Below are 23,752 nucleotides of genomic sequence, written 5' to 3'. Positions count from 1 at the left end.
CATCCAGCATCATCTACAATCAGTAGACAGTAATAGCCCAAACTAGTAAATAAATGGTTAAATCAACAAAACATTCACCGACTAACACTGTGGACTGTGAGGTGAACTGAGTCATTTTCCAGCACTAGCACATTATCTGACCTGGAGGATGATTTCCAGAAAATGTCACTCACCATCATATTTATAGATGTTCATGTTGCGAGGTTCCGGGTAAAAACAGGAGCAGATCAGAGAGAGCATGGACAGCTCCTTCATCTTTTCCTTGTAAGCTGAAAAGAGAAATCTTGTTAGCATGCTTCACTTCCCCAGCTCCTCCTTAGTGAATTTCTAGCTGAGACGACTGGCTGGGGACCAGCAAACATGCTCTATCACCCACCTGGCAGATTTGTCTAGAATATTTACTTTCAACTATTTCTTCTTGACATTGGACCTTTATCAAATCACGCATCTGATGCTCAGCACTGCAGGGACAGCATCGCACCTCCTACATGACCTCAGCCTTGGGTGTAATGCAGACAGTCCTACAGAAAGTGAATCTGGCTACCAGGAAATGTATTTAGCATTGGAAGAGCACCATGACTCCACTCTTTCCTGGCAGGTGGAGAGAGAATGAAGCTCTTACAAATTCTCTGATGCATCCAAATGCAATTGAGAACAGCTCTGAAACACTGCCCATGTATTGCCATAGGCAGATGCTGAAGACATTATCTGTTACAAATGAAAATGTCATCCAGATAATTAAAAATAAAACCAGAAATGAGGATACATTTATCAAATCCCTTGTGTAATGTCCTTAATATGAGTAACTACTCAAAACAAAGCTTTTCGTTCACCACTTACTGGCCAAAATATGTTGTTTTTATACTCAGGTCTAGTGTATATCATCTGATGCAATAAATACCCTTGTAGTTTACCTTTATGTTGTTATCTTTACTGACTTTGTAATACTGGTAGGCCCCAGCTGTGAACTGAGGCATCCCTGGTCTAGAAATGGTGATACCAATACCTAATCATTATGCAATGTTCTGCGATCACCTTTCTAAGTGCTTTTAAGTAGAAAAAGAGTCTTGTACTTGGTCACTTGGCAAGTCAGTGACTAGAGCCCAGCTTTCCTGAGTCCTAAGGCTTTACCCTAGTCACTGCCTACACTGCATAATGCATATATATAAAAGGGGGGAGTGTGATCAAAATTCGTCTTGGCACACACAAATCTCTGCTACTATCAATATCATATCTACAGAAGCAGACACTCATTTGCTGCCAGCATGTGAAAACATGTCTTAAAATATGTGTGACTGAAAGTATTGTACTTAACAGATTAGACCAAATGAACCCATGATGTTGCTAAAGAAAAACCAGACAGTCCTTTGACCTTCAAACTGTGTGTACACATGAAATTGTCAATCAGCCTTTCTAACGGATGCTCTTGTGGTTTTTGAATTTGTTTCTCCTACTCAGAAAGTGCCCTGAGGTTGAAGAGGTCTTGGCAGCCTTTGGATGCTGCTCAATATGGTGGTATTTGAAAGATCCATAGTTCAGGAATGGATTTCTAGGTGTTAGTTAAATGATTAGTTAATCCAATTAAGTTTTGCATGGGGGCTTCTAATCATGTACCTTGAATAACCCACCTAAAGGACATTTAGCTTTTCAGAAACCATTGGTAAAAGCCAGTATCTCAGGTCAAGAGTGTACTGAAAATCTTGGTTTGTGGGAACTTAGGCTGCCAAGGAAGCTTGGGCTTGACAAGACTTTGGTTTAAAAGCTAAGTACCAACTTACAAGGAATAACTCAAAAATCTTCTGAAGAGAAGAATAATGTCCAACTGATGTCTGTTGTCAAACAAAATTAATTGTTTGCTTAGGCCTCCATCTAAGAAGCACACAGCTGTGGTTGCCCAAACTGCCCTTTGAGGAGGGCTTGCCCAGCCAGCTGCCCACACCACTGGAATTGCACCCTTTTCAGCAGCAAGGTTATGGAGTGAATGCACAGTAGACCCTGGTAGGTTGCTAAACAGAGAAAATGGACACTGGGTTGAGTGTTAAAGGCATGGTCATTGACAACACAAGTTGAAAGCTAAATGTGCTTGTACAAGATCTGCCGAGTCATTGACAAAATGTATACCTTGAAATATCTTTGTAAAAAGAGGCATATAAAGCAGCATCCTAGGAATTTTGCCTTTTGGGACATTATTATTATTTATCTTTGCTTGACATTAAATTTGTTTTGGTTTCTAACAGCATTTAAAACGATTAGGAAAAAGTGTTTGTTCTCCCAGCTTGCCATCTGCAAAACACAGCTGGAGAAAGATAAGAACATGATCAGCTCTCTTTCCTTCAGTCCAATAGCTTCACTGAAAGCCCATTGGTAAAATCATTGTCCTATTTAATTCTGGCCACTGACAGAATTAGGATGACTTTCCATACTTTACAAGAATTATATTTTCTTTTTTTATGGTATTGATTTAGTCTTCATTTGCCCTTTAGAGTTCTTCAACCGTAACTGGAACTTGGCTTGAATACACACAGAAATTCTGGAGGCTGCTGCAACCCTGGGAACCAAACAACCTGCCATGCTGGCAAATACTGCTTTTCCTGTTGTAAACTTAAAGGTTGAGGGCATCAAAGGAAATGAGGAGCTACCCTTCTCCTCAGGTGTCCAACATCAGCATCATCATGACGTCCCCCTCAACCAAGCTTACTTGGCAGCATTGAGCAGCAGGAGCCCTGCTTTGCTTAGCTGTCCTTTCCTTAAACATTTCCTTTAAATACATTAAAAAACCTGAAAGCAGTAATGTTAGCCTGCTTAGTGGTCTGATTAAAGTGGCTGGTCCACGTCACACAGTTCAGACTGGAAGGTAACTGTACTTTCCCAAATCCTGAGTGTTTAGTGTTTTAGCCGTGGAAGCTTGTTCTCTCAAAAAGAAAGGTTCTTCTATTAAGAAAGCGGCACACACAGACCAGATAGCCAACAGCACAGCATTTGTGCACAGGACCTCTTGTGTAAACTGAAATAGGCACAAAAATTACCTGCCTTATAGTGGAGCTTTTAAAAACCCTTAAAGACACGCAGTGATTGCAAGGAAGTTTATTTTCCAAATGTGTTTCAACTGGCTTGCTAATTATATATGTCCTTGTGCAGTCATGTAGGGTACATATCATTCCATTAACTGTGCAAGCTATATGAAGGAAAGTAAATTATGGTAATCGTAACATTACAAAAGCTTTGATAGGGAAATTGCTAGGAAAGAACAATGTTGATAAAAGATGGCAACAGAATCTTTTTAGTTATATGCAGCAAGATCTAAATGTTTATATGCACTAAAAACTTTAAAGCTGGGCAAGAGAAGAACACTGATTTTTGTTTAAAAAAGAAGAGAATTCAATATTAGCAATTCTTGCAGTTTTGCTGTGAATATATTAGTATTTATAGGCCTTCTTAAATTCTGAAACTGCGTGATTATTTCAGAATCTCATCTACTTTTTTAAAAATAAATTCCTCATATTCAGAGTTGCAGAGAAAAACCTTAGAAATACTATTAAATGCCCCTAAAAGCTTTGACAGCTTCAGAGAAGAGTAAACCCAAATGGCTTCGAAATTCAAGAATGTGTTTGGGTTTTTTTTCTGAACGAGTCCCAAATGTACCTTAATATCATTGTTTTAAGCCAAACTCACCCTTTACTCAAACTTTAGGCATTATTTTTAAGAGCTACCTTTAGAAACTGTGAAATTACTCCCTGTGTTGGGTGAACATCCATGCTCTTCCATTGTGGGCTCTTTACTTGCTGGTTCAGGTAAGATCTTCACATCAGCCAGCACTACATCTGCATGAGCAAGAAGGGAAGCACAGCAACACTGGATCTCTGGAGGGAAACAATTCTAGGGATTTAATTTCCACACTGTATAATTTTGGGGATCTTTTCTTTAAATTAGTCTGGTCTCATGACCTGAACAACCATTAGGACCATGGGCATAGTAGATGTACTGCTAGTACACACCTTCCAGTTTCATTATCAAGTAAACCAGTTTGTGCTCCAAGATTTCTCTGAGGTGTGAACCAAAGCATGGTCAACTGGGGTGTTTTGATGATCCTCTCTTTGAAAGTGCTCTATTGATCTCAAATAATATGTTTATTCAGACACATTCCATATTCCTCCACTGATGACAGAAAATAGCCCATGGCCAGTCCTGCAGCTCACTTGCCTGAGGAGTGAAGCTACTAAGGCACAGTCCTATGGCTGCCATTAGAAGTCAGCAATCACTTATTTACTGCTGGGAGAAACAGGAAGGTTAAGGAAAACACCGTTAAAACCATCCTGTTTGTTCTCATCTGTTATCCAGTAGCTATAAGGAATTTTTTACAGTTTACACTGTAAAATGAAAATCTGTCCTGACTGATGGGCCATGGGCAATTTGGGTCACATTTTGTTCCTTGGCAAAAGCACAGCTCAGACAGATTGCTGTGTCACAGCAGAGACCATTATTCATAAGCAAGACTATTTTTAACATGTGAAGGCAGAGAGAAAAGTGTAAATGTTACTTATAATCAACATTGGTTTTTGTTAAACCCATCCCATGGAATACAAAAGAAGCTGTTTGCTTATGCAAAGACTGTCCATTAATGATTTTCTTGTATCTATGGAGCACAGATAAAAACACATGCAAACATGGTGACTGGAGGGAGGCACAAGTCTGACTAAAAATTGCCCCTAAATTTACAACTTAATCTATCACTTATCATGACTATGGCTTTTTGGACAAAACCAGACTACTCCAGGTGCCGTGCCTGTGATTTTTACTTAATGTGTGTGTGGTTAGAGTCAAACGTCTTTGTTTATTTTATGATGTCAGAATGTTAAGATGTAAAGTTACTATTTTGTATTATTTCAATGTATGTAATTTTCACTGCTGAAACAATGAAAAAACCCATTTACTGAACTCTAACTGTTACAGTCATCTGTGACATGAGTTAATGGGACTATTTTTTTGAGCTAATGCAATTGCATTGTCAAAATGAGATTTTGATGGAAGGGGTTTTTTGAATTTGGAAAAATATAAAAATCTTGTCATGGTTACTCAAAACAAAGAGGGATGCAGATGCTTTGCCATAGTCACGCTGTGCTTCTTGTTTATTGAAATGAAAACACACACATTACCTTCTAGTGCAGAAGGAATACAACAGACATGTACCTGTCCAGAGCCTCGGGGCCCTGACAGCCTCACCACACTGCATGCTGTGGTGACATACCTGTTCTGGGAAGAACAGACAAGAAAGCCATGGGTTAGCTTCTCATTCCTCAACTCTGCAGAAACTACTCTGTAGCAGTGGAAGAGTCAGATGCTGCACTCTCTTCTAAGCCATCCCTTTGCATCACACCAGCATGAGGAAGCCCTTGGCAGTTCAGTTCCAAAAGTCCTCTCAGACTGAGGGAAAGGCAAAGGACCAAGCGCTAATACAGAGGACTGTGGCCCTCCTGAAACTCATTTGTACTTAAGAGGACTTCAGCCAAGGTGAAAACAAAAATTCCAGAGATCTTTTTTGTTTCCCAAGGGGAGAAGACCTTCTTTAAGGTTTGCTTTGCCTTTAAAATTTATCAAGGCTTCACCCCATATTTCCCTCTGTATTTCCACACCCCATCTGCCTTCCCCTAATTTTCTCCCCATAGAGCTTTTTCTGTAGGAAAGGATGTGAGTTACTAAAACAGACTTTGAAGACAATGAGGAAGACAAAGAGTGAGGAATGAACTTAAAGGCTACAGTACACCTAAGACAGCTTTATTTTCTGCTGGTTAACTGAACATAATGGTTTAATTTTTGTGCAGTGAGAAGTTCAAACCCTGTTCAGGCAGTTTGGTAGGATGTTGATATTTAAGGTGCTGAACTTATGCCTACCTTCACAAGAGGCAATAGACACAGATAGTTCCTGATTATCATGTAAGTGTGAAAGTCATATGAACATCAATAGTTTGAAAATCTTTAAGGCAGCCCCAGCCAGTAACCATTCTGCTATTTGCTGTCTCCTGTATTGTGTGGAAGCAAAAAAGACTGTGCAAATTCAGCTACAGGATGATGTGAACCAAAAAGATTTTCCTGAACATGAACTGTATGGAAAAAGGGAATAGGCCATAGCAGCAGCACCAGGAGGAAATAATCCTCCCTATTTGGCTCATTTTACCTGCTTGAGACCTGTTGTTGGTTTTGTTACATACCTGTGCACGGAGCAAACAGTCTCTTTTGACTGGCATCGCAACAAGCTTGGCTCTGTCACACCTCACAGAAAAATCTGTTTTACTTTTAGTTTAGTACTCCTGTTAGAGTAGTAGTAAGGATTCTGTATGCATCATTCTGGGTCTGATCCTATCATTAATTTTCCTGTTCTCAAGAAAAATCCCTTTCCCCTGAGGTATCACTTAGAGTCTTACATGAACAATTTAAGAAACAAAACCTCGAGTTCTGGAGTTTTTGAATGGGTGAATTTGCTTCCCATGATCTAGTGCTCACTGTGTATAATGTATTTCTTTCGCACCGTATGCCTGAAGAGTTGTGACATACCTTTTTACCAGTACACAAAGCCATTAAATTCTTTTACTTCTGAGACAGTTTACATATAAAATGGCTTAAAAAGCCAGATATTTCACTGCAAAGTTTCCACTACCATGGTTTTGAAGATCGCTCATGGTAAGCAGCATTGAACCAGGATCTCAATCTCCATGTAGGCTGTAAAACAGTGTTTTTAGGAGTCCTGATGCTCATGTCTGAAGGCCAGGGAAGCAGAAGGCTTTTCAGAGACTCTCCTTAACCAAACCACCCCAGTTTTGCTGTACATGGGTTATTTTGTCTTAGCATTTCTGGGATTGGGGTTACCAACTGTACTAGCCTGCCATAAGAGCAGCCTAGTGGAGTTTGCTTCAGGAGTTCCTTGCAATAGGATAACCCCAGATTGCTGATCCTTCCCTCAGAAGTGGCCATGTAGTGCTTAGGAGCTCCCTGAGCCGTGCTTTTTCCTGGGTGCAAATCTGTGGTGCTTGGCTTGGTTCTGGGGCCATGATGGCAGCTGAAGCACCAGGGAAGGACTTGCAAAAGAGTTGGAACTTCTTCAGTGTCTTTATAAGTGTGGGGTGGGGAGAACTGGGTTACAGACTGGAAGCTGCCAAGCCTGCAAGCAGTCCCCTTTTCCTCAACAGCCCTGGCATGCAGGCATCAGCCACCACAACAGCAGCACATTGCTGCTGAACCGAGCACTAGTGGGAGGTGAAATTTCAAGTCCCTGTGTTGGGTACACTGATCTCCCCTAGAGCATCAAGCAGAGCACCCAGCAGAACACCCAGGGCTAGGCCATCAGAGATAGCTGCTGCCTCCCAATATGCTCTTCAGGTCATCTCGTCATTCCACTGTGGAAGCATGCAGAGGCCCAGATGAGATCTGCACGACTTTCTGTACAAACTTGTCAGATGCAAACACCTTATGCCAAAGAGCTTATGGTCTAAATGAGAAAGACAGGCAAGGGATGCTGGGAAAAAAAACAACCCAGAAGTGAAAAAAAACCTGCCTCAGGTCATAGACCTGTTCTGTAGGAAAGCTTCCTGGGGAAGAGAGTTCTCCTGAATTCTGTATGTGACACCTCTGTTGGCACAGGTTGTCTCTTTGCGAGTGCTGCAGGCAATACGGCTGGTGAAACAGCTCCTTGAGTGAGGATGCAAATCAAATACAATGAAATAGAATGGCAACAGTTTAGTCATACAGCCTACTATGATCAAACAGCATCTTCCCGAGGTATGAATCATGCTCCGGGTTCTGTTCTAGCGCAGTAAGACTGGGTTACTAGAGCAGGGTGTGAGAGAGCTGGCTGCCAGTTTTACTTTTATTTATCTGAATCTCACCCTCAGCCATGTGTTTTTGGAATGGTGGCATTTATTCAATTTTTCCTGATGATAATTTTTCAGAGGCTTCAACTGACAATTTTGCATCACCCTTATTCCTTTATGGAGGCTCGACAAACTCTTTCTGGTCTTGCATCACCTGGCCATGCATCACCACTGACACCGGGTGTCATTTTATTCTGTGGCATCTGTATTTTGTCATCCCTAGAGAGTAATGACATAATCTTGCATATTGCCTGCCTGCGCAATGGAAATAAGAGTTCTGCTACTGTCTCTTTTCATCTGGTCACAGCAGATCCTTTCTGGACTTGTAGTGAATAATATTTCAATTATGTTATGAAATCCTTCCCCTCATCTCTGAACTGATATTACAGTCAAATTGTTCATCTTGAGCTTCTCCAGAAAGCAAATTTTAACAGAACTACCCACATGTTACAAAAGCAAGCCACTGATCATCAAGGAAAGAAATGGACCAGTATGGTTCAGGCAGAGCAAGCAATTAAGAAAGAATGAGTAAAAAATCCAGTGTTTTCTGTTTTCATAATTTGGGGAGTCTCATCTGTTTTGGAGTACCTCACCTGAGGGAACAGAGATGGATTGCTACACTGCCAGTTTCCATTAACAGACAAGCCAGTTCGTGCCATTTTTCTGGGCTCAGATATGCACACAGTTTTAACTGAACTGTAAATTTGATATAAAATGTGACTTTTTTAATAACTCATATAGGGGCTGTAACCACAATGTTCATTAATACACATCCTATGCCATTCCAAAGTGCAGATAACTTTGATGTCTTCCAGTATTTTCAAAATTGTGCTTTGAACTGATGAAACCAAATATCAGTTAGTGGTAACTTGAGGCTCAGAAAACAATTAGCAAAATAAATTGTAAGGTGCATTTTTTTTTCCTTTATTAAAAAAAAAAAAGAACCTGGACAATCAGCTAATTAGAAACTTGTGTTTATGTTATAAGATATAAATGCAATTATAATTTACAATAGGGTTGGACTACTGATCTCTACATTCCGGTGCATTCCTTGCTTGCTGAGTCATTTCACTGAGTGCAGAACATATTAAAATTATTTTCACACCATAAATATCAGGAGAATCTATTTTAGAGAAAATATGCTGCTGTGAGGGCTGTGGACAGTACCCGTCAAACTAATGATTTCATATAGACTAGAAACCCCATTTTATAGTGTCTGAATATCAAACAGATAGAATAATTTGTTAGTTAGTTTAGACATATCTGTGTTTACATAAAAATGCATGTGTTTTTATATATATGTAAAGCTTTATTTATGTAACTTTATTGGTTGATTTTGAGCAACTGACATGTATTTAATGTACTTAGCCCAAAGCCAAATATGCGTAACTGCATCTTTATGCTACACAATCACTCTTGCTGGCTGCCATGACTACCAACTAAATGTCAAAATGCAAAAGACAATGAAAGGGGACAGTCTGAAAAATTCAATTTACTTCTGGGTTTTGAATGGAATTTTAATTTTGTGAGACATCTTAAAATAAGAATGTCTCATAATTTTGAATAAAGGCATTAGTTTGCTTTGTGTACACAATTGCAAATGATATATGTAAGCAGATTACTTATACAGGAAGAGTTCCTATCCTTGCAATAATACAGTGGCACACACATTATATTGTGTTAATTAACAATAGTATTTTAAATTCAAATGCCAGAACCAAACAAGCTCCTAGTAAATAACTTTCGAGTTTCTGGGTAAAACTGTTTGATTTTAGAGTCTACCTATCAGTGTAACTTGTATTTGTGGAAGATTTTGCTGTAAACCCAAGAAGTTGGGATAACGGAAGCTGTATTATTATGATGCCTTACACTGTATGGCTTAATTCCCTTTTTTCATAAAAAAGACAATAGAAATGTAAATGTTTTTATACAAATTTGAGTCTACTCCATGGGGTATATGTGGGAGCAAGTGGCTGTATTTATTTTTATTACAAGATATTACAAAGGACTGAATTTCTGGGTTCAGAGAAATGTAGTCCCTAAATTAAGAAAGTCTCCCTATGTAGGAAGCCTATCAAAGGCGTGTTTATCCTTGGAGAAATCTTCTGGTTCAAAAATAATGCTTTTAGTTTTTGAAGGACTATGAAAGCACTCTACAGAGTAAGCAAAAATGACAGCAACTCCCTCATCAACCATATTGATACAAAGCAGGTTCTGTAAAACTCTTATTCTCATTTGGTGTTATCTCCTAACAAGTGGGTAGCAGAATGACTAGGAAAAGAATCTTTTGGCAGGTTGCCAAATCCAGAAACTAGGGCTAGTGTGAAAATCTATTTTTACGGCATTGAAAAACATAGGATAATTGTCTGCTAGTCTTCTACACAGTTCAAAAGAAAGTAAAAATGTCCAAGTGAGGTTTCAGATATGCATCAGTGCGTGGCTACCTAAACCCATAACTGTCAATGCTGAAGGATGAAGTCTAGGTACCAAAATAGGAATGGATACTGGGGCAGGGACTTTGTTAAAAAATAAACTTACAGGAATAAATTTGGCATGTGTAGGTTGGCTCCAAAAGTCTCACAAGTAAGAGTTTGGTTTTTTTTTTTTTTTTTTTTTTTTGCTATTTCTTCCACCTTTCTTCTTAAGGGTCCAAATTTGGAAAAACAGAGAAAGAAAGCAAAGGTGTGTGTGAACCAGCAGGAGAGGAGGTTGTGTTCACTACTTCTTGGAGATATTTGGGGCTGTGGAGCTGCACCTGAGGTACTATATCCAGTTTTGGGTCCCCCAATTTAAAAGGGACATGGAAGAACAGGTGAAGGTCCGGTGGAGGGCTACCAGGAAGGTGAGGGACTGGAGAATGTGGCCTGTGAAGGGTAGTTAGAGGGGGCCTGGTTTGTTTATCTGGGCAAAGAGGTGGCTTAAAGGACAATAAATATACTAGCTGCTTACAGCTATTTGAAGGAAAGATCAGTGAAATGACAGAGTCAAATTTTTCCAGATGACACACATCTGTAACTCTGTGGCTTTCAGATTTTTCGGCATGATCTTTACCTAAATGATCTATGCAGCTATTATTACTAATTACCAGATTTATACTTCTACTATTGAATCCTGCCATGTCTTTATGCATATATGCAAACATCTGATTGCCTCCATTACAAAATTAATGATACCACTCAACAGCCTATTGCTAAAATTTATCATGGTTGGGCATAGATTATAAATATTACTGAGTATGCTAACCAGAAGATACATAAAATTAATAAGAAAAAAAAAGGTAAAAAATTTACAGCCTCTTCTTGGAAACCATGCTGATGGTGCAAAGAACTTAGTGTTTTATTCAGAATTGATTAAATTGGCTGAGGGAGAACATTTACTGATGGGATACTTTTGTTACAATTCATGGTACAATAAAACTAGAAAAAGAACCACTGGTCACAGGAAGCGATCTGTGTTTTAAGTAGCTTTGCTCTGATTTGCATAATAGAAATAAATGGATTTTTGAAGATGCAAAATTAATGCATAAATGTCTACACTATAGCAATTTATATCGACTTTCAGTAATATGACTGCTCCCAATTACGTCTTTCATGACTCACCTCTATTTTTCATCTTTCTCTTCTCCTTCACTCTTTTATACTGTTTTTCAATTTAGTAATTTTTTTCCTATTCTGAAATATTAGTGAAGATTTCTAGAATACCTTTGCTCTGTCACTCTATTTATCCCCCTGCAGTTATCTATCTGTCTATCTCTCTGTCTCTCTATTTTTCTGCAATACTGGCGTCCACTTTGAAGAAGATCTTGATGAATTCAGAGACACTGCTCTGCTACTAAATTAACCACATGAGGAGTTGATCCCTGCAGAGATGCTCCACTGGTTGGTGGTGTGAGGGCACTTGGCTCATTTAGAATAATAAAAAAAAAAGATCTTCACTTGCAATAGTGAGATTTTCAGGGCACTGTGCACCAGCATCAACAGTCTGTCATTAACAGCAAATCAGAACTTCTATGTTGCTTAGCCTGACCTTTCTAACAGACTCATCAAACTTCTAGGACTGGCTTGTCTACTGGATTTTTAGTATGACCTAAAAGCAGCAGGAGCTGGATATATCCAAATGTCAACTTGTAATAGCCTGTTTTGTCTCTTTTGTTGTATAATCAAATTCTTTTTTCTGTAATAAAAAAAAAAAGAAATCTCTTTCCCTCATAATCAAATTCTCTTTGTTAGTGTAGCTGGCTTTTACATGACTTTTCAAAATAATAAAGGAGAGATTTCTTTCCTAAGCTGATACTTTGGGAGATTTAAAGGGTGAAAAAATAGGTTCATCAGATATAAATCAACATAGGTTGAATACATCCATAGATTTCCACAGGTTTATGTTCTAATTCTTGCAAGATTGGTGTTCCTGACCTTTGCACATCTTAGCCACTTAAACATGTGACCTGTACACCACAGTTCAGCCATTGTTATTTCCCATGTTGTCCTGCTTTTTTTCCCCACTTCATTAGGAAATATGGGAGTCCTTCTTCCACGGAACGTCACTTTGATAAATTACAATTTGGCCTACAGTTTTCTCAGCTGGAAGGCTGCCTCTTGCTGAATTCTGGAGAAGCTTTTTGCTAAAAACATTTCACTATTTCTATGAAGATGACTAGGGAAAAATACATGCATGTGGTAAACTAAACAAGTGCTTATTTTATTTATTTGAAAGGTTCTAGTGCTTTGTGCCAGGAAATCATTCTTCATTTGAAAAAAATCTGTCCAGGCCTGGCCATGGAATAAGCAATTGAAATATTGGATTTCAGACTTCAGCCATGGCTGAGAGATACAAATCCAAGCTTTACAGCCAGTTTGTCTCAAGGCACTTTGTGCTGGGCAGGACTAATTCCACATGGGCTGAGAGTGATGCTGTGGACCAGAGGAGCACTGGAAATTGGAAAAACAAGAGGAAAGAACTATCCTGTGGTCTTAATTCCTTTCCTTCTGGCATCACAGAAGTATGAAGGACTACGGGAAGGAAGAGGCTGTATGAAGGGATGAGAGCTGAATCTGCATATTGGAAGAAATTGCTGAGAACAGACAAATTAAAAAAAAGAAGAAAAAAACACACAGGTAAAGTCAGTCAGGGGATGGGATGATCGAAATTTGACCAAGAATGAGGGTGATACTTGATTGACTGGATAATGATATTGGATTAAGAAAATCAGGGAAAGGGTACCAAGGAAATGGACTGGAACTGGAAATCAGTAGGTGGTGGCGATGAAGCAGATGGGGAGCTGATTAGGATAGCAGACTGTTCACAAGAAAGTTGAGAGTCATCTGAAATAGAAATCTTCCTGACTGCTAGCTCAGACTTTCCTCTAATGCCAATGACATTAAAAGCGTATAATATTAGAGTAGCAGTTCAGGGTCAGACTGGGGTCCATCTGATATAATATTCTGCTTCCAGAATACTTTTTCTTAATTTTGTTTTAATCTAGGAAATTCCATCCATATAACTACATACAAATGTACTAAATAAAATTTTGCAACCTTTATATTGCAGATTGCTTATGTATGCTTATCTAAATGTCTTGATTTATCTGCAAGGGATTTTGTTGCAAGTATTTATTTTTATTATTCCAATTTTTTTTACCCTTGACAGTGCTGTTCACATTTTTTGCAGAAACTAGGATGCCAGCAGAACTGAGACCTCTAGAACAGTACTGACAACCTATACAAACTAGTAATTACAATTTTGCAGAGGACTTGAAAGTACCTCTGTCATGTTTAATCCTGTTTTTCAGGCCATCCACCACAAGAAGGTGAAATTCTTTACGCTGTTAATGAAATGTAGTATGATTTTCCTTGTAAGATATTTCCCTTCTTGATCTTTCACTGCAAAAAAAAGGTGAATGCACTTCAAAAAGGATAACTTGAACCCTCAATACAGCTTAAAATAAATACCTTAATACTACTTTACTTAATAAGTCATTATTGATATTTTACTTAGAAAATAATGATGTTTAGAGGTAGAACATCATTTCCCAGCAAGAAATTATTTGCCTTCAGAACAAGTGTTTTGTTGACAAATTTAAAACATTTAAGTTTTTAAATCAGGAGTAAGGGCATCATTCCTATCTACAACATATACTGAAAGGTCCCTGACTGCAGTCTCAACTGCATCAAAAATATCTGAGCATGCAGAAAAGATATAAGCTTAGAAATAGGGTTTTTTTACTATCTACATAGTAAATTGAATAAACACCAGTACCTGGAGACAAACAATGTGTATTCAAGTGACGTAAACATGACTTAAGTGATATCAATTGCTCTTTCTTTTCACATGAATAATGTAAGAAACAAATACATTCAAATAATTAATAGGTTAATAAAAAGGGTTACAGAAGTGAATTTTACTTCCAAAAAAGATCTGTGAAAAATTATAGAGATTGATTCATGCATTCATTTTAAGTAAAAATATTTCCTATGAGCACGTAACATTTCTTACAGCTCCATTCAGGTAACTGGAGGATTTGCAGTACAAAAATACTAGGAAACAAAAAAATATAATTTTTGCTACATTTTTATAAAGCAGTGTTGATAAAAAAAATGTGAATCTTTGACCTGGCTGTGGTCTCTACAGTCTTTTGAAAAGAAAAAATAACTGTAATAGTATTAGTCAGTCCAGGGAGCTCTGCCAATAAAATGACATCAAGAGTCACCCTAGTGGAAACTAGAGGACGAATTTGAACATGTGTATCTCAGAAATCTTAGCCCAAAAGGACAATTTGTGTTTTCAATAACTTTGAAAGGATGAAAAATAACATCAAGATCAAAAGTTATAGCTATGTAATCACTTAGTGACTGGTGAATATATTTAAATGTAAGAACTGTAAGCATTAAAAGGTACTTTGGCTGTCTCCAGGTAGAGCATACCTTAGCTTAAGATAAATTGCCCATTTTTAAACCTCTATGTCAATCAGTAGTATAAAATATACACAAAATTAATTTTTCTTCACCTAAGAAATTCCCTAAGAATTATAAAAAACTATCTGAATAGCACAGAATGCTAATACATCTTCAGTAGTTTAAGTTGCTCTGTTTCGTAATCTGATCAGTATGGATTTCTGCAACATCTGTAATATTGGAGCATAGTTACACATTTCCATGCAGTATGGAACATAACCTCACATCCCAACTATGATTCTCCCCATCTTAATGAAAAGGAAGTCAGGTCATAAAATTAACCTACAAATCCAATAAAGGAGTTGGGTGCCTAAAATGATATTTAAGAAAAAAAATAACTCAGGTTTCGAAATCCAAAATGTGGATCCTGCAAATTTCTGCACAGGTGAGGAGAGGTCATGAAAATTCAGAAAAACACAATTTGTGCTCTTCAAATTGGTGTGCAGTGGAGGGTATTAGTTTTTTGCACAAACAAGGTTGCCTCAGGCTTGAAATGTTTAATCCCCTAACATTGGGAATTGGGTGTTCTTCCAACTGAGATCCAGTCCTCTGAAGAAATCTGTGTAGCCTGTTTCCTGAGAGCATTTGGCACATGTAGATAGGATAGGGTTCTTCATAAATTTAAGGGCAGCCACAGTTTTCTTTTAAAATGCAGCTGAGGGGAAACTCCTGCCCTTTGGGACAACTGTCTACAGTAAGCACCTTTGACTAGGAAGTGCAGGAGCTGAGTTCAATCTCTTTTAGAATGAGGGGATTCAGGACAAAGGGTCCTAACTGCCACCTAAAGAAACTCAAGTTCTATTTTCTGCTCCCACAACTGTTTCTATTTTGCCATATCATGCAAAATCTAGCGATGGTTCTGGGGTCCCCAGTTACTAGGTGGAGGTCACCCTCCCTCCTGTGTGTTCTCTTGTCCTCTCTCTAGCATGATGTTCTTCCCATAGAAGGGTGGAAAGCGGACATAGCTCAGTGGCTCTGGTCTTATATGGGGAGGGAGGATATGCATGGACAAGGGCCACCTCATCCCAGCACCACACCTGAAGGCCGACCACCAGCCTTTGGTTCAGGGACAGGAGTACATCCATTGCCACCTCTTTTTCCTCCCACCACAAAGGCAGAGACTGAAGCAGGGCTTCTCCCTGAAGTGCCCAAGGGATGGTTGAAGTATCCCCATTCCTCCCTGCATTTTCCTCTGGGTTTCTGAATCGAGTGCATTCACTATTGACCATAGCCAGAGGCACTGACCTCTCCCCACGTGCTGTGGAGGTACAGTCATACCTGTACCCCACCACAGGTGCCTTAGAGCTTTACTAACCCTGTCCTCAGTCACCTCTCTAAACTAAACCACCTTCCTGGGGCAAAACTAGTGAAAAAACCCCCACCAATCCTGTTTTGTGATTGTGTGTGTGAAGGATCACCGTTTCCCCACACAGCAACTGCCACAACCACGAGAGGTTTTCTGTATTAGAATGAGTCCATAAATCATAATTTATTTATGAACTGCTTGGATTTGACTGCTATACCTTAAAAAAATATACTTTCTATATGTATTCAGAAAAGCCTAGTGTTTTTTGTAGATGCTGTGCATCGGTTTAACTGCGCATCCTGGCAGAACTAGCTGAAATTCACTTCACTGGTTAAATTATGTATTAGCAGACAGGAAAAATAAAAACATAATAAGTGGAAGAAAAAAAGAAATAATATTGGAGCAACTTTGTATGCTGTTTTTTCTCAGACACACGATGTCCAAAGTATTTAGTTCCCAGGAGTCAGCATTTCTGCATCAGTCCATTTTTTTGACTGAGGATGCAGGTCCATGTGGGTTGAGGTCTCCAAAGCAGTTTTTCCTGCTTTTGAAAAGTGCTGAGTAACTAGAGAAATAGGTACTACCTGCACTGCAGTCATGGGTGCCCAGCACCTTGCAGGATAGAGGTATGTGTCCCAAGTAGAGTTGCTGGCTGATGTTCACAGAGGGGACTCATACTTCCAAGTGGGATCAACGATATTTTCAAAACTGAACAAAAACCAACAACACCTCAGAATACATTCTGTATCCACAGAATGCATGAGGGTTGTGTGTAGCCTAGAAAGAATTGTGAATATCAGACATTCCTCCAAGTCAGCTGCCAATTTCTGTGTCCCCATAGGCTGTGCCCCCACTTGTTCTGAGGCCAATGGCTGTACTCCACTGGCTGCAGTGACACAACAGTCATTTGCAAAGTTTGTTCATCTATCATCTCTTTTATGGATACTGCTGAAGAAGACACGTTCTCTGCAAGCCACCTGATGATGGCAACAGTTTTTTTTATAAAGATGACTTGTAGGGAGAACTGACAATGGATTTTTCGAAGGCAGTTACCTCAGAGGTAAGCAAGCACTGCTGCTTCATGATGTGACATTTACTCCTCCTTAAAGCATTGGGTAGATCTGCTGAGAGTGCCAGAATAAAGGGTTTTGAAGCCTGATAACCTAAGTTGAAAGGCAAATGTAATATATATACATACATATATATACATATACACACAGCCTGTGGGGAGGGCACACTGTGAGAAAGCTCAGTGCAACTCTCAGTCCCTTATGTTCCAGTGGTGGCTTTCTTGTTGTGTCAGCTTTAGCAAAGCTTTTAGTGAGTTAATTTTCCACCTATATCAATTGTATGGTGTGACACCATTTTAAGATGCCTACTTTAAGACACCCAGGGCTTGATGTTTTTCAAAAGTGCTGAACATCTCTTTGTTTCTTTTGCCTGTGCACTAATAAGGTAGTTAAATTAGACCTACATGAAAATGCTTCAGAGGTCAAGTATTGCCCAGACAGGCCTGTCATGGGAACTCTCTGATCTCTGTGTTTCAGACTATACAATAATGACTACTTCTCACTGCAGGCAATTAGGCGAATTAATTAGTTAATACTGTATAGTTTTTGAAGTCTGAAACACTATCTAAATATATTGCTGGATATGAGTGTCCCATCTTTCTTCTGAGTTGTTTTTAAATCAATGCTATTAATTTGAAAATGAAGAATTCTTTTCTAAAGAAATGAATATAAATGTCACCTGAGATAAATCTAACCATTAGGTTATATTACACAGTATTTATACTAAAAAATAGGTGTGCAAAACATGATCTAGAGAAATGTACTATTGTAGTACAAATACAAAAATAAATAATAATAAATAAATTCCCAGGCTTAAATAATAAATTAAAGAAAATTCAAATTGACAAAATTGATGTGAATGAATTACAGAAATACATTATTAAACAGGGAAGTCTTTAGTCTAACTAGAACTTATATTTGGAAAAAGAGGTAATGGAGGTGGAGGTGAGAGAACATTTTGGAAGTGTTCAAGCTGCTGAATTTTATTTTTATTTCCCCAGCATGTTATGGGATCTCTTCCACAAGAAAATGAAATAGATGACATTTTATCCTCCTGCTTGTACACCTCACAGGGTAAGTAAAGAACTGCTATGAGGTAATATAAATTCTTAGCCATATGGACTGTTTTTAAAATTATTACTGCCTCAATTTTCAATTGCAGGAAGAGTAATTGACTCTACAAAACCAAGAAAAGAATGTGAATAGGTGTTAACCTTCAGTTCTCTGGTAAAGTGTACTTGCCATGAACTTTATATTAGCTCAGTAATAAAAGTTCTCAGAAAAATGTTTCTTCTGCTAGATCTTGAAAAAAATTTGGAAAAATGGTGTTTCAGTCAAATCACATTCTTGATAGCACTGAAACAATACACTATTTTCTGATTCTTGCCTACATTCACTCTCATATTAACATGATTTCTTATTTGTCTATGCAGAAATGTTATTTTCTGACAGCTGAAAATAATTCAGAGCTGATTTGTGTTCATTTATTTATGAAAGGGAAGGTTAAAACCTTCAGCTAAAACCAGTGTAATATGGAAAGGAGCATGCTCAGTCTAAACTCAGCCCGGTGTTTAGCCATATGTTGTTTAACTGGAAGCTTGTCATTGGCATTGATGTCCAGATGACTACTCATGTGCAACTGTTAAAGATCAAACAATTGTTTAAGTGTGGTGGCAAATCAGAGGCAGAATGCTTACACCTTTGCAGTAAAAAAAGCCTAGTTATTAAAGTAATTGAACCAGTTAAACTCAACAACCTTACACTTATTTATGACTTCATATGTATGTTTACGTATCAGATAAAACAATAATGTAGTACTCAGTTAATAGACAAACTTAGCAATGGCCTTGCATCCATCAAGCTAAGTATAGATGTCTGAGCTTGTGAATAAAATGTAAATGACAAAGTAGAAGAACAACTCTGAAACACTTTTACAAGAGTTTAATCAATCTTACTGAGATATGCAAAGGAGGCAGCATGGGGCTGCCTGAATTCCCATATCCTCATAATTCCACCCGTTTATCACCTCACAGCATTCCTGACTGTCTCAAAAGGCATTGAACTTAAAAACTTCCTTAACACATTTCTGTTAAACAACTTCCTATAAAATAAACAAGAACCATAACCAGTACTGAGAGTTTCTGTATGATTATTGTCTGAAAATGTTCTAATAAATATCCTTTAAATAAAACACCGCAAGGAAACAATGAAATAATGGTTTCAAACACTTTTTTAGTTCCAGTCTCATCACAGACTGCTTCACCCTCACACTGCCATCCATGTACATATCCTAAGTAAGTCTATCAAACCAGGTACATGGCCTGATTGGCCTTTAGTGACCCCACCTGCAAAGGCTCCTGATTTATGTAACACACATCCTGCATGGTTGGGAGTATAAAGAATGAAGGAGTCCCTCCATTCAATATAGATTTTGTGTGGAAGATGGCATCAAAGGAAGAACGAAATTTAAAAGCCCCTAGAATTTCCCTACAGTTGTGTTACATGGAATTTTAAAATAAGACACACTTAAAAAAAAAATAAAAAAAAAATGTGTGTGTCTCTGGCATGCATCATTCATATACTATGTACACTAAAGAGAAAGAAGAACCTCATGGACATTTGGGCTGTATTGATCTTCCAGAAGTTCTTGCAGCCGTTGAGATTCCTACAGAAGTCAAAGGAGCTTTCCTTGAAAACCTCTTATTTTACTGAACCTAAGAGAGAATGTGGCTTAATTTCGCTTTTTATGGCAAAATATAAACACAGGCTTATCAAGGTATTTGGTATCTGCCTAACCTGAGTTATGTGTAGAGTTCTGTCCAAAGCCAGCAGGACTATTTTGCATGCTCACTCAGACACCTGCTTAAGTGCCTTGCTGGACCAGGGCCAGAAACATAATAGTGGGCTGGCTTAAACTGATTAGAAATGTCTTGCTGGCTCCAGTGGAAGCAGGATCCAGCCTTTATTGCCACTTTGCAAAATACGGTTCTCAAAAGGCAAAAAAAAAAAAAATCAGGCGCTCTGTAGTTCTTGCAGTGGTCTATTGGGTAAAGCTTGAGCACAGGACAAATGTAGCTCATTTAGCACTAACTGGAAATGTGTATTACAGAGAATACATCTATTTTTTCACATGAAAATAAAATTTGTTAGCTTGTAGTAATTCTTGAAATAAAGTGGCTTATTGTAATAGACTGTCTAGATCCAAATTTTCTCTAAGAAAGAGGAAGAATAAGGTTTAAGGAAATGGTGAGGAGAATCCTTTAATCTTTGTGAGTTTAAAGAGGGAAGATGCTTTTAATAATGTAACTTTCAATTCTTTTTAAGTTAAATGCTATTGCAATTAGCATTTTTAGAAACTTGAGCTAGTTAGTTACACAGCTTTTTATTGTTGGTATATGTGGCTTGTTAACCAGGTATTATTAGACAAACTGGCATCATATAGTCCCTTCGTCTCTGGGCAAACTGAATGATTCCTGGCCTCTCTCTTGCTGCAGAAATCTTTATATTTGTGTGCTGTGAGACCATTAATAACAGGCTGAGGAGCTTGCTCTTCCCTCGTGGTAGAATTCCTAACAGGGCCTTCTGCCGCGATAAGTCCCCGGCCGACTACAAATTATCAATACTGATTACGGGATTGCTGCAGTGGGGAGGGGACCGCGTGCTCGGCACTGCAGGGCTGGCCAGGCTCCCACAGCCCTCACTTCCTTCGTCTATTTGCATCTACAGCTGTCTCATGCTGTTCCTAGGGGTGCCACAGCCAGGTTAAAATGTTTTCAATTCACACCGATTATTCCTCGGGAGTGGAACATCAGCATTCGAACAAATGCACTGGTGTAATGCATCGATTACAGCCACTGCCAGGAGGCTTTGGTGTAACTTTGTGCAATGTGATGAAGAGTCCTAACAAGAATCTGCATAGAATGGAAATTTGAATGGGATTTGCTTCTTGGAGAAAGGCAACAATTGTGTTGGGACTTCTTCATCCTTATTTTATGGGATTTGTGCGTGCACGATATTAACGGTGAATGATTGTGAAAACTTGAATTTGAATGCAACAAATGCAGGTCCAGCCTCATTCCCCTCCTGGAAAAAAAAACAAAACAAAAAGCCCAACCCGCAAACTGTTATCTGTCTCCCCCACACCTTCACTGCGATTTTTCCGCCCTCCCTCCCCAGCAGTCTCCCTCGAACAAAGGGGCCAGTACCAGGCTACCGCCCTTCGCTCCTGCCTGGACCAGTAGGACCAAGACGGACCCGACGACAACGTGCTCCCCGATGACCTGGGAGCCCCCCGGGGACCGGGGCTGGGGCGGGGAGGGCGCAGCTGCCGCGCCCCGCCCGGCGCTCCCCGGGGCCCGGTGGGGTGGGCTTGGGCGGGGGGCGGCGCGTCGCGGAGACAGGGCGCGGCTCTGCTGGGGAGGGGGGAGGATGCTCTGCTGGCAGCTGGAAAACGCCAAGTAACAACAGCCCCGGCAGCTGCCCTCCGGGAGAGAGAGCAGGGTGGGCACTGCTAGCGCACACCAGCTCTCCGTGATGCAGTGACCTACTTCAGCCGCCCCCCACGTCCCTCCCCCCGGCAGACTGCAGGTGCGGGCAGTGCCGGGGTAACGCCGAGCGGCGGCTCCTTCTCGCCGCCCCTCCCGCAGCCCCCCGCGCCGGGCCGGGCCGGGCCGAGCCGGGCTGGGCTGGGCTGGGCTGAGCTGGGCGCGGCCGGCCGCAGTGCGCGCCTGGCAGGGCCCGCCCCGCTGCAGCCCCCCCGCCTGGCACCGCGGGCCCCCCGCCGGCCCGGCCCGGCCACCTCCCCGGCCGCCGCCCGCAGCCCCTCGGGCCGCCGCCGTGCCCGTTTGGGGCGGCAGTGCCTCTCCACCGCCCCTCTTTTCTTCTCCCCACGCGGTTTCAGAGACAGAGGGGAGCGCTGACTCCGGCCGCCGGGGACGAGGGGAGGTACACTGACAGCGGGGATAACTTTACCGTTCGTTTTGTTTCCCTTTTTTTAATATATATATAAAAATATATATATTCATCTTTAAATTAATGAAAGCAGTTTCAAAATTATGCTGTGCTCATGTGCCGACCTCACCCATCGGTCTATAATCCGATCTCCATTAGGACGCTAAAACAGCCCCTGGTCCCACCCACCCTCTCTTTTTTTCCTGATCAAAGAAATTAAAAATATGTTCATCGTTGTCTTGGTTTTTTTTACCCCTAAACTTTCGGGACAGCGAAAAGAGCACCTAGTGTAGGTAGAGGACCTAGGAGACAGCGGCCGTGGCACTGGCTGAAGGAAAAGAGAGGTGGTTTCTTACCCATTGCTGTTTTAGCCATGGTGGGATGTGCGGCTCTCAGAGGCGGTGAAGGCAAAGGGGTCCAGCTACAGCAGTGGAGAGAGGGAGAGAAGACTGAATAAGGCACTGAGTCAGCAGAGTGGGGCTGTGCAAGAGAAGGAGCAAGAGGCAGGAGCCCATGAATAATTATCACTCCTCTACCCAAGCAGATTGGCTCGAGAGGTCCCCTGACATGACTCCTGCAGAGCCAGAATCTCCGGGCATTAAATATTGATCCGCCAATAGTGCTGGAGTACAAAGTGCCAGAATGCAGTTTGAAATGGAAATCAGTCCTTGGCTGCCTCTCCCCCCTCGGTCTGGTGCTAATAGTACATTCCATGTCAAATGTTTTATGTCTTACATGAAAAAAGCCTATTGGTGTTGAAGGCTCTGCTGTTGCTACCTGTAAAACACGCACAAATTCATTTTAACACATTTTATTCCAAAGATACAAGAAAAGGGACCACTACGAGGGATTTTCAAAACTATTTCAGTAAAACAGCTGCTCAGATTATTTTTGCCTCCTGCAGGGATACACAGATATCCTATACAATTGCTTTATACTGAATGTTTCTGCATTTCAGTACCTGTTTTAGTGTCCCCAGACCTAACCCTGGACATGTTGAACTCTGCTAAACTATGGGGAAAGCTGGACATGCTTTCACTCTCAAAGGGCTCTGGAAAGCCAAAACCAGAATAAATGTGGAAAGAAGTTAATAACCACTTCCCTAATGCACTGTAACAAGAGCCACTGGGAAGTGCTTGATGTCCTTGACAAAGTGTGCAGCATGGGACCTGGTATTGTTATTACACGAAAGGGGATAGACATGTTCTAAGGATTCCCTACATTAATTTTAAGGATTCTCTATTATCAGCAGGAGGACAGTCAGTGACATGACTGAGAGCCACTAAACAAATGTGGGTAGTTAATTGAAACCTTCGCTAGAAACATGGCAATGATGGGACCTCTTTGGAAACCTCCTGGGCTTGGAAGCAATTGCTGGCCTAGAGAAGACAGTATCCAAGATGATGGCACAAAGACAAGGATGCTCCGTCTTTACATTTTCACCTCTATGCTGTCCAGCTGGAGCTCATGTGCTTCTCCCAGGGGAAAAACAGTCTTACTGTTAAAAGCTTGCAGTGATAACAGACTCCCACACAGCTTGCAGACAGACAGGACAAATTTTCAGCTTGGAATTTGGAGGACATTACTTACGGATTTGTTTCATGATGTGGTGTA

General features: G+C 40.2%; 1 protein-coding gene across 1 annotated transcript in view; it reads right to left on the bottom strand.

Moving 5' to 3' along the window:
- The window catches only part of STMN2 (stathmin 2), a 37,224-nt gene extending 14,467 nt beyond the window's left edge, over nt 1-22,757 (bottom strand). Inside the window, exons 1-2 of the mRNA XM_051770658.1 lie at nt 22,495-22,757; nt 174-269 (exon numbers count right to left, since the gene is read on the bottom strand). Coding sequence (XP_051626618.1) covers nt 174-269; nt 22,495-22,513 — 115 coding nt within the window. The 5' untranslated portion in view covers nt 22,514-22,757. The remainder of the gene's footprint in view (nt 1-173; nt 270-22,494) is intronic.
- Nucleotides 22,758-23,752: the final 995 nt, after the last annotated feature.

This window comes from Manacus candei, unplaced genomic scaffold (assembly GCF_025592945.1).
Source record: "Manacus candei isolate 608988 ecotype Guabito, Panama unplaced genomic scaffold, ASM2559294v1 h1tg000008l, whole genome shotgun sequence".
NCBI classification, from domain to species: Eukaryota; Metazoa; Chordata; class Aves; order Passeriformes; family Pipridae; genus Manacus; species Manacus candei.
The sequence above is the reverse complement of the archived record's forward strand: the minus strand, read 5'-3'. Positions and strand labels throughout refer to the sequence as shown.